The following is a 12,057-nucleotide window of genomic DNA, read 5'->3' as shown; positions in this document are numbered from 1 at the left end:
CAGGGAAAACTGGCCTACATACGACGATTTATCTCGAATTTGGCCGGTAGATGTCAACCTTTCAATAGATTGATGAAAAAGGATGTGCACTTTGAATGGGATGAGGCTTGTAGCAATGCTTTTGCGCTCATCAAAAGGTACTTGCTTAATCCTCCAGTTTTAGGTGCTCCTATCCCAGGAAAGCCTTTGGTGCTGTATATTGCGGCCCAAGAAAGGTCTCTAGGTGCTCTTATGGCGCAGGAAAATAAAGAGGGGAAAGAAAGAGCCCTTTATTATCTAAGTCGAACTCTCAATGGGGCTGAATTAAATTACTCTCCTATCGAAAAGATGTGCCTCGCTCTTTTCTTTGCCATAGACAAACTAGAGCACTACATGCAAGCATATACAGTCCGTTTGATAGCAAAGGCGGATCCGATCAAATATGTCCTCTCTAGGCCAGTGGTTTCGGGTCGTATAGCTCAATGGGCAGTCTTGCTACAACAATATGACCTTGCATACATTCCACAAAAAGCTGTCAAAGGACAAGCATTGGCAGATTTCTTAGCTGATCACCCAGTCCCATCTGATTGGGAGTTCTCCGATGATTTCCCGGATGAAGATGTGTTTTACATTGAAGAAATGCCACCATGGATTATGTTTTTCGATGGGGCTGCACGTCGAGAAGGAGCGGGGGCAGGTGTAGTGTTTGTTTCTCCACAAAGGCAAATACTTCTGTACTCGTTCTCATTAAGCGAACTTTGCTCTAACAATGTAGCTGAATATCAAGCATTGATTATTGGTCTACAAATGGCCATTGAGATGGGCATAGCGCAGCTTGAGATCTTTAGGGATTCCAAATTAATTATCAACCAAATCTTGGAGCAATATGACGTTAAGAAAGAAGACCTCATCCCCTATTGCAAATATGCGAAGAAATTGCTAGCAAATTTTGAGGCCACCACATTGGAGCATATACCAAGGAAGGAGAATAGACAGGCCGATGCTTTAACTAATTTGGCTACTGCCTTAGCATTATCCCAAGAAGAGACAACCAAAGTCGCTATTTCCCAAAGGTGGGTGGTACCTCTCGTGGTTGAAGAAGAAGAAGAAGAGCAAGCCAACATCATTTCTGTATGCCTTGTCGAAAAAGAAGATTGGCGACAAGTGATCATTGAATACCTTCAACATGGAAGACTCCCGGATGATAAACGCCACAGGACTGAAATTCGGCGGAGGGCTGCTCGATTCATTTACTATAAAGACACTCTCTTCCGCCGTTCATTTGATGGATTGTTTCTCCGTTGCTTAGGAGAGGAGGAGGCTAAACAAGCCTTAGAGGAGGCTCATTCTGGCATATGCGGTGCACATCAGTCAGGTCCTAAGTTACACTACAGGATCAAACGAACGGGTTACTATTGGCCTACGATGGTACAAGATTCTATGGAGTGCGCTAAGAAGTGCGAAGCTTGTCAATATCACGCGAACTTCATCCATCAACCGCCAGAACCCCTACACCCAACTGTAGCTTCTTGGCCTTTTGATGCATGGGGACTGGATGCGATAGGGCCATTACCAAAGTCATCCGGTGGCCACTTGTACATCTTGGCCGCAACGGACTACTTCTCAAAATGGGCAGAAGCTGTACCCCTTAGAGAAGTGAAGAAAGAAACGGTGGTCAATTTCATTCGAACTCATTTGATCTATCGGTATGGTGTCCCTCGGTATATCATAACTGATAATGGCAAACCATTCTACAATAGGCTGATGACAGAGCTATGTGAGAAGTTTGAATTTAAGCAATACAACTCCTTCATGTACAATGCCCCGGAAAATGGACTAGCTGAAGCGTTTAACAAAACACTTGGCAGTTTGTTGAAGAAAGTGGTATCCAAGACAAAGCGAGACTGGCATGAAAGAATCGGAGAAGCCTTATGGGCATATCGAACAACATTTCGAACGCCTACTCAAGCAACGCCCTATTCTCTTGTCTACGGAGTTGAAGCCGTCCTTCCGTTAGAACGCCAAATCCCATCATTACGGATTGCCATTCAAGAAGGATTGACTGGAGAAGAAAATGCCAAGCTCAGGTTGCAAGAATTAGAGGCGCTTGATAAAAAAAGGCTCGAGGCCCAACAACGCCTTGAATGCTACCAAGCTCGTCTTTCAAGTGCATTCAATAAAAAAGTCAAGCCACGATCATTCCAAGTTGGTGACTTAGTCCTCGCCGTTCGAAGACCTATCATCACAACTCATCGTACAGGCAATAAGTTCACTTCAAAATGGGATGGACCTTATGTTGTGCAAGAAGTCTACACCAATGGAGCTTACAAGTTGATTGATAATGATGGTGTAAGGATCGGCCCCATCAATGGGAAGTTCCTCAAACGCTTCTATGCTTGAAAATCAAGGATTGCTCCTCGGTAAGAGCTTAAACTACCCACTGTAGCGCTGCAAGAGTACATGATGTCTTCCCGTTACCCTTCAAAGCGTACCAATAAAGAGAAATTAATCTCACTTCATGACAACAATTGCGAGTGTGGCGTAGCGGTTGGACGCCCGTGTCACCCTTGAGGCCATCTCGGGTTCGATCAGTGGTGATACCCACTATTACACACTGCGCCCCCTTTTTTGCAAAAAACACATAAGAAAAACAAAAAAAAAATCAAAAATCAAAAATCAAAAAAAAAAAATCATTTGAACTACGTGATGACTTGATCCCTCTCAAGGGTACGTAGGCAACTTAGTATCTTTTGCTAAGTTCAGTCTCGAAAAAAAAAAAGAGAAAAAAAAAAAATCATTTGAACTACGTGATGACTTGATCCCTCTCAAGGGTACGTAGGCAACTTAGTATCCTTTGCTGAGTTCAGTCACGCACTAAAAAAAAATGAATGAAGGAACAGAAAATAAAGTCTTCTTTATTGATTGATGAAAGGAAAATAGTACAAGAGGAAAGCATGTTGACATATATGAAGGGAATTAAAACGAAAGAAATTATGACATCCATTTCAAATCTTTCAAGCTAGAACGATTATCTTCCAGAAGGACTCGTATCTTCTCTAAAGCCTCTATATCCTGGTCTTCAAGAACGGGGGCAGACTTGACTTCTTCAAGTTGTTCTTCTAAGTCTTGCACAATATTGTCTTGTTCAACTTGATGAGTCTCAATTTGAGAAAGCGATTGCTCTAGTTGGACGAGCTCGGTTTTCAGGTCGACCATCCTCAATTTAACAGCATCAAGTTTGGTCTTCAAAGATGCTTTCTTCTGCGATGCTTCAGAAAGGAGGAATTCAACTTCAGTCTGGCGTTGAGATAAGATAGTAGGACTTGGTCGTTTGTTCAGAGATTCCTTCATCTTCAAATAGTCTGCGATACCCTCACAATATTTGTCAACATTCTCACGCAAGTGTTGAGGGTCCACTCCAAAACTTTCAACCCCACTATAAATTTCATGTACTTCAGCTTGTGGGAGGATGGTGTCTACAGAAAGATTCGAAAGTCTATTTAGAAGAACATCTCCTAGCATAGAAGCCCCTTTCCTACGCACGGAAGAAATATGCGCCTTGGCTTGAAACACAGAGACTTCCGGAGGTTTAGTCGGTTGCAGGGATGGGAGAGGTGCCCTTTCTGTCTCAATCGGAAATTTGGACGACGTACCAACATCAGCAAACTTACACCTCCTGAGATCTGAACTCTTCACAGATGGTTTTGAAATAGAAGACTCACTGTTTGCAAAAAGATGCGCATGATTAATAGAATTCTCTAGATCAACACCCTCCATTGGACTCTTCGAATGTCTCCAATTGGAGCCTAGGTCATTACACACCTCCTCTTCAGAAATTTTAATGGCATCTCTAACTGGTACAACAAATGGACTTTTGGTGCCTTGACTGCAAGTGACTTCGTTATGTTGAGATGAGTCCTTTGAATGATTACCATCTTCAAAACGACGTCGTGCAAACTTTGACAAAGGCTGTGGAATGTATGGGTCTTGTAGTTCCCTCTTTCCCCTCTGAGGTTTGTTAGATGTTACTAACTTAACAGGGAAGGAGGCAATGTCAGCAAGAAGATCTGTTCCTTTGGTAAAATCATTTCCGCAAACCCTTTCCCACCATTGTTTGTAGCTATGTCTGACTCGACTTCCAAAGTCGGTGGCAAAAGCTGAAATGAGTACCTTAGAATCTGTGTTGCATCGAGTGAAGGATTGGTAGAATTGGCATAGGTCTTTTAAAGAACCTGTATGAATTTCTTCCTTCAAATCACCTGGAATGTCTTGATGAAATCCAAAACGCCGACTGAATCTGTGAGGACTATATGGCTCTACAATGTGTTGATCTTCACATCGAAGTGACAAGTACCCCGAGCGAAGGCTCATAAAGTAGTCAAACTTCTGAATGGATAAACGATCATTATCAATAAAAGTCTGGTCGTAGTTTTTCTTGAAAGCAGTTCGGTGCCAAAGAAAGTTGGTGGCGTTTCGTATGTGCTTGCGTGCAGAGAATTCATTGAACGGAGAGGCATAGCCCACACCAGAATATTTAGTCATCAAAGCATCAGATGGTTTATCATGGGTAAGGCGATTGCTTCGGAAGAAATGACCTACCCAGGCATAAACATAGTGGATGGCAAAACTAGCTCCAGACTTGCTCGGGGTAGGAGAGGAAGAAATAGTGTTAAGTCCACGATAAATGCTAGCCAATACTGGGGAAGCAAGGCCGAATGAACGACCATTAGCTATGGAACTAGCAATCTTGAAAGTGCCTGGACGAATACTGTTCTGATCCTTGATAGGAAAGACAAATATGCACAGCCAACAGGAAAGAAGCGCCGATAAGTAGGTCTCCTCCTTTAAATCACCTTCAACTTGAAGATCCGCAAAGACCCCGTGTTCTTTATCAAACCAGGGTCCATGCTCCTTTATCTCACCTAAAGGATTCTGACTACACTTGGGAATGGTTGTCCGTCTCGCTGGTTTTCTAGGAGCTGGGTACTTGTTATTTCCTCTATACCAAAAAGTAATCCAGTCGCGAACACTTACTTTCCCTTGTCTCTTCAACCGGTTTTGAAGATGATGATACGCTAGGAATAGGTAGCGACAGCTGTACGGCAGATAAGGTCGTCCTTGGTCATTGATTCCATCTAGTTCTTGCGCATTGGGTACTACTTCGTCATAAAATGCACCGGTGCAAGGAAGTCCACCGAGAACGAAGAGATCCCATGGGGTGATGGAAATTTCCCCAACTGAGGTATGGAGGGTATTGGTTGACGAACTCCAACACTCACAAAATGCTTTCATAAGATTCTCATCATAATCATATGTGAACAAAGAAGCAAAGACAGCACTGTAGAGGTGGGTTACATCAAGGAGGTGTTTACACCGACTGAGCACATCTTCTAGCCAATCCCAATAAAGGGAGAAGTAGGAAAACCCTCCATTCACGCTAAAGGAAAAATCCCAATCCGCACGTTTTGCAATTATCTCTCGCCCTAAAGTGTTATACGGCTTTGATCTAGCAACATTTTTGTGGTGTGAAGCAAGAAGGATAGTTGTTTCCAAGTTAGAGCCGCCATCAGAAGGGACGATCTGTGACCATTTCGGCAAATGGAGAGGATAAGAGTTACGACCCCATTTTTCTGAAAATCTTCCAATTATGGGTGAACGAACAATCAAAGTCGTAGCCTTCGCATCCTTGCCATCTTTCTTCCTATAAATAAACAAAGCTGATTCTTCGCCAATCTTCGAATCTTTAAAAAAGAGCGTCATGATAGCTGTAAAAAAAAAAAAAAAAATTATTATTATTATTATTATTATTATTATTATTATTATCAAATAATAGAAAATGAATAAATAAATTAAAAAAAAAAAAAAAAAAAGAGAGAAAGAGGGCGTGCATGGTTTCTCCATAGTATTATGTATGCTTGTTTTTAGAGGTTATGTTTGCACAAGCTAGTGCATGCCTGAGTGGCTTTATATAGAGATCCACAGAAGCTTCTTGCTTTACGGAGCCAACTGCCACCAACTCTTTGAGATCAGCAGAGACACTCAGTAGTTACTCTGCAACCACTCCCTGCCTGGATTGTCAAGCGTTGTCAGAACGGCAAGCGCCAATGTAGACCAAGGTGGCAACAAATCCAACAATGGCTGCGGTCTCCCACTCCAAATTTCTACAATTTCTGACAAGGTTTCACAAAAAAATCAACCCACATAAATCCTCTAAAGACTTTGATATACAAAACCCAGAAAAAAAAAAAAAAAAAAAAACCTTCAGCAACGGAGCCAACTGCCACCAACTCCTTGAGATCAGCAGAGACACTCAGTAGTTACTCTGCAACTACTCCCTGCCTGGATTGTCAAGCGTTGTCAGAACGGCAAGCACCAATGTAGACCAAGGTGGCAACAAATCCAACAATGGCTGCGGTCTCCCACTCCAAATTTCTACAATTTCTGACAAGGTTTCACAAAAAATCAACCCACAGAAATCTTCTAAGGACTTTGATGAACAAAACCCAGGAAGATCTTCAGCAGCGGAGCCACCATGCACCGCCACGCACGGCCACAAACTCGCGAAGACCCACGGTTTAATCCTTCAAATCCGTGCAAATCGGGACACCAATTCAGAAAACAGAAACCACCACTAGATCCATCGGCTCACAATCTACAAAACCCAAAAAAAATTCAAGCCTAGAAACGGCCGCATCCGCCTCCGTGCGCCGCCACAATCTCTCAATGAACCGCGACCTAAGCCTTCGGATTTGTGCAAACCTGCTCAGAAATTTACAAAACTGACCAGACAGGGGTCTCGAACGGCCTTGTATCAACAAAACCCAAAAATTTAAGGCCTAAACGCCCAAGCACGCGCCGCCAAGCGCCGCCAAAAGATTCGGCGGCGTGGCCTTCAGTCTCACGCGCCGATGAGGCAGCCAGAGCCCACACGTGCCACGTGCCACACGTGCCCTAGACGTCATGGATGACGTCATCATCCACACATGCCGCACGTACGCCTAGTGTTATGACGTCATGGATGACGTCATTATCCACTAACCGGTTGACCCGTTTGATCAGACAACCCGGTTTGACTCTGACCGACCCGCAAAATTGACCCGGATCCGAACCGCCTGAAAAAAAAAAAAAAAAAAAAAAAGTGAGAGAAAATACCTTGACCAAGTAGACCCTTGACCATGGCCAAAAAGTCAAAAATTTCAGAACGGACCTGTCCCACTCAATTTTTCGAGTACATTCCGATTTTGGGGCCCATTCCTTCATTCGAGGCTCGAAAATTGTGCAAACGTCCAGTCTCCAAAAAGTTGACTTTTGTGCAAATGTTGACCAAATGTCAAAATTTTTGAGATGGACCTATTTTGCTCAATTTTTCGAGTACATTCCAATTTTGGAGTCCGTTTCATCATGTGAGACTCGAAAACTGTACAAATGGCTCAAATTCCAAGATAGTTGACTTTGATGTTGAAATCAACCTAAAGTCAAAATTTTCAAGTCACACTTGCCTTTCTCAATTTTTCGTGTACATTCCAAATTTGGGGTCTGTTTCTTCATTTGAGAATCCAAAATTGCTCAAATGGTGTGATTCTACAACTGTTGGCTTTGAAGTGAACTTTGGCCAAGAATCAAGACATTCGAGCAAAACTTGTCCTGTTCGGACCTTCTCAAAGATTCTGATTTTGAAATCCACTTATTTTGGATTTGGTGATCACCAATCAAACCCCCACATCTTTGAAGTATTGACGATGTCCAAAACTTAAACTCCTGAGATCAAAATTTGAGATTCATCCATTTAATTGGGATCTCCTCAGGGTTATTCTCCAGACTTCATCAAAACTTCTCTCTCCAAATATAAATGAACTCTCACAAGTGTGTCAGAACTTGAGGTTACACTGGGTCATTAATTCAACCTAACATTCTCATTCGGTGCCTACCATTCCCACCTACCGTTCCCACCTACCATTTCCACCTACCGTTCCCATCTACCATTCCCACAAAAAATTCTCAATTACCATTCTTGACTACTTACCTACCATTCTTCATCTCTCTACTATAAATAGGAGGGCCGAGTTCATCAAAGACTCATCCGAAAAAAAAAAAAAAGAAAAAAAATACGCTGAATCATGAAATGAAGAGTTGCTTCTTTTAGATTTTCAAATCCTCCTTTTCACAACCATTTTTCACTATGATCTCATCATTCTCAACACCTAGCAACCGATTTTGCTTCATAATCGGTTTGAGATCAACCCTCCCATGGTTCGGTCGAAACCCTATTTACAACATCATTGCAGTTTTGAGATCCAAATAAACTTTGTTTCTCCACTCAACGACCACCTTTGTCCATAAAATTACTCGTAACAAGGTCTGCATTTTGGTTCCATGTTTCCTTGGACTTGGTTGGCCAGGAAATCCAAGTCCAGCAGAAGCACCTGTTCCTAACCTCAGGGCTCCTGTAGTCTCTTTCCAATTGCTTGGTCTTCCAGCAGAAGCAGTGGTTCGGAACAAACAGCAACTTGTCTGGTTTCCAAACCAGGTTCACAAGTTAGCTCCATCTTTCATTTTTTCTGTGCTTTTCCAACAAATGGCAGTAAATGAAGATGGTAAAAAAGTGTTGGGGTATCCTACAAATTGTTTTCCATCAACACTTAAAACAACCTCCAAGGTGCCAGCTCATCAGAATTCAGCCTTTGGTGCCGGTAAATGGTCATCAAAGCCTTATTCCATGTCCCCACTACTACGGGACCTAAAGGTCATCGTTGCTGGTACCTCAAAATTTATTTTCTGAAATTACTCCAACTTAAAATCAGCTTGAAGAATTTCAGAAGGTACTCTTCTGAAATTACTTCAACATAACATCCGTTGGCATGGTCCCATCACACAGGCACATTCGGTTACTTGCTGCCAGACCCCATGCAACACACAGTCAGTCCCATATTCAAAGTTGTACTTCCCATAAACATCTACACCAGAAGGGTCCCAGCATACAGGGCTAGCACCATGGTGGTGTATGCTTTTGCTCATTTGCTTTGCTTCATCTCCATCTTCTTCGTTGCCACTACCAGCATACCCAGAATACATAAGCTTCTGAAATTACTTCAACTTAACTTGAGTGATACAATTATGCAGGCGCATTCAACCACTTTCCCACCTGTCCTCGTTGTAATCTAAAGCGTGATCTTCTGAAATAACTTCGCCAGAAGTTCTTAAGAACACGAGGTTAGTTCCATGACCCTGCATGCTGTATCCAGCCACCATTCTCTCATCTTCCCCATCTTCAACATCTTGTGATCGCCGCCAACGATCCAAAATGCTCTTCTGAAAGTACTTCAACTTAATCTCTGCTAAGAAGGCTCCGTCACGCAAGTACGTTCAAATACTTGCAGACCTTTTTCCGGTCTCATCAAAGCCTTTCATATGGGTGGGTCTACTCTTCGGAAATTATCTCATCCTTCTGAAAGCTCCACCACCTTCAGCAGCTCCACTACCTTCAACTACTTCACTTAAATAGTCAAGCACCAAAAATCCATTTTTTCGAAACTCATTCCCACACCACACTCTGAAATTGTGTGCGTGAACGAGTCTCGAGGGGGCATTTGTAGAGAGGGAAAATTCCCGACCTATCACAAGCTGACACGTCACATTACCAAGTCCACAAAATACAGCCAATTACAGAACACCATGTATTGCTGCTAGGTTTTGCTATCACTATTCAGAAGCCAACAGAAATTTGCCAAGTGTCATGCAAGAGCCAATCACGCATCAGTGCACATGTAAGCGATGACTCAAGCAGCCTCGCACGTGTAAGCGATGACTCAAGCAGCCTCGCACGTGTAAGCGATGACTCAAGCAACCTCGCACGTGTAAGCGATGACTTAAGCGGACCAATCAAGCTGTGACATGTGTCACCAATCAAGCTCCGCCACGTGTCGCTCACCCACCCCAAAACTCCTATAAATAGAAGCCTTCCTGAGACATTTAGAGGACCAAAAAAATTCAGAAGTGAAAAAGCTCTGTGAAGATCAAGCCTCAAAGCCTTCAAGAACTTCAACCCCAAAATCGAAGAACATTCGAAGCAGAATCATCAAGATCATCTGCCTAGATCCTAAAGTTCACGGGAATCAAGCCAAAAGTGTCCGAAAACATCAACAACTCACAAATCATTGAAGCTCAACGGATTCAAGCCTCTAAAGCTCCGAAGAACTTCCACCACAAACCTTCGAAGACGAAGAACGCACGAAGAACATGAAGAACGCGAAGAACAAAGGATTTCTAAACAAGCTCATAGCTAGAGATTCATTGTAATTCCGTTTCAGTAATCTTCGATCCATCCATCAACCAAATTGAAGGATATTTTGTGTTCAAGTCAAATCCACATTACCATAAATCTAATTAATAAGTTTTGCAAGGAGATCGAATCAGAGGATCACTCTTTTGTAATTCCAGAGAATTGTACCACACAATCATCAATACAAATTCGCATTTGTGAAACTATTTTACTTGTTTGATTTATTTCAAGCTAGAAATTTAGTCGCTTACAGTCACTCCTTGCCTCCAAAATTCAAGATGCCTTCCTTGGATTCGTATGATGGAGCGCGTGACCCGTTTGATCACATTACTACTTTTAAGACTACAATGCACCTTCAGGGGGTCCCTAATGAACTTATGTGTAGAGCCTTACCTACCACCCTTAAAGGTCCGGCACGAGTGTGGTTCAGTAAAATACCCCCGAATTCGGTAAGTTCTTTTGAAGAGTTAAGCAAGTTGTTCGTTAATAACTTCATTAGGGGACAGAGACACAAGCGTTCTTCGTCCAGCCTGTTGACCATAGAACAGGGGGAGAATGAAAGCCTGTGGTCCTTTATCACTTACTTTAACAAGGAAGCCTTGACGGTGGATGAGGTGGATGATAAGCTACTATTGGCGGCCTTTCACAATGGGGTTAATTCTAATTTATTCATCCACAAGCTTTATGAGAAGGAGCCTCAATCCATGGTTGAACTCGTCCATTCAGCCCAGAACTTTATGAATGCAGAAGACTCGATCATAGCCAAGAAGAGGAAGAGAGCTGAAAGAATGGAAGCAAACTCCATACGCCACTCCGAGCAAGCCCCTCGTCCAAAAAAGGGACGGACGAAAGATAAAAAGGACCGGGATGGTAAGAGGGCTGGTCCTTCAACACGGAATCAACAATACACGCCACTTAACACAACACTTGAACAGGTCCTTATGCAAATCAAGGAAGATCCTTCCTTGAAATGGCCAGAGAAAATGAAGGGAGATCCCAATAAGTGCAATAGAAACAAGTATTGCTGCTTCCATAGAGACCATGGGCACGACACGGATGAATGTTATGATTTAAAACAGCAGATTGAAAATCTTATAAGACAAGGAAAGTTGAGAAATTTCCTTGGACGAGAGCATAAGGATGAGAAGTTGAAAGGGAAGGGAGAAGAGTCGTCGCAACCCCCGCTTGGAGAGATTAGAGTTATTATAGGAGGAAACTCAGTCGGTTAGTCGTCCAAATCCAAGAAGACGTATCTGAAAGTAGTGTAGAATGTTCAACTCTTTGGACGATCTCCAAGGACGATGACCACGGACGAGCAAGCAATCACATTCACGGACGCTGACTTTGCTAATTGCCGATTATACAACTAGAAGGGTGTTGGTGGATAACGGAAGTTCAGCAGATATTTTATATTACCCTGGCTTTCAACAAATGAGGCTCAGACGAGACGAACTTCGTCCAGCAAACTCACCCTTGGTAGGATTCGGTGGAATGAAGGTGTAGCTTGTAGGCACTGTTACATTACCTATCGTGGTGGGGGCATACCCACAACAGGTAGCCAGGGACATGAATTTCTTGGTGGTAGATTGTTCATTCTCCTACAATGCTATAATTGGAAGACCAACTTTAAATAGTTGGAAAGCAGTTATGTCTACTTACCACCTGTCAGTCAAATTTCCAACGGAGCATGGGATAGGACAAGTTCAGGGAGATCAGCTGGCAGCAAGAGAGTGCTACCTGGCCATGTTGGCCATGGATGAGCAAGTTCAGACGATGAATATTGAAGAAAAGAGAATGGT

General features: G+C 42.9%; 1 protein-coding gene across 1 annotated transcript; it reads left to right on the top strand.

Moving 5' to 3' along the window:
* Nucleotides 1–10,536: 10,536 nt before the first annotated feature.
* LOC115970139 lies at nt 10,537–11,487 on the top strand. The gene has a single exon (XM_031089806.1). It carries the CDS (start codon nt 10,537–10,539, stop codon nt 11,485–11,487), a length of 951 nt encoding a protein of 316 aa, XP_030945666.1.
* Nucleotides 11,488–12,057: the final 570 nt, after the last annotated feature.

This window comes from Quercus lobata, chromosome 12 (assembly GCF_001633185.2).
Source record: "Quercus lobata isolate SW786 chromosome 12, ValleyOak3.0 Primary Assembly, whole genome shotgun sequence".
Classification (NCBI taxonomy): domain Eukaryota; kingdom Viridiplantae; phylum Streptophyta; class Magnoliopsida; order Fagales; family Fagaceae; genus Quercus; species Quercus lobata.
This window is presented reverse-complemented; position numbering and strand designations above follow the sequence as displayed.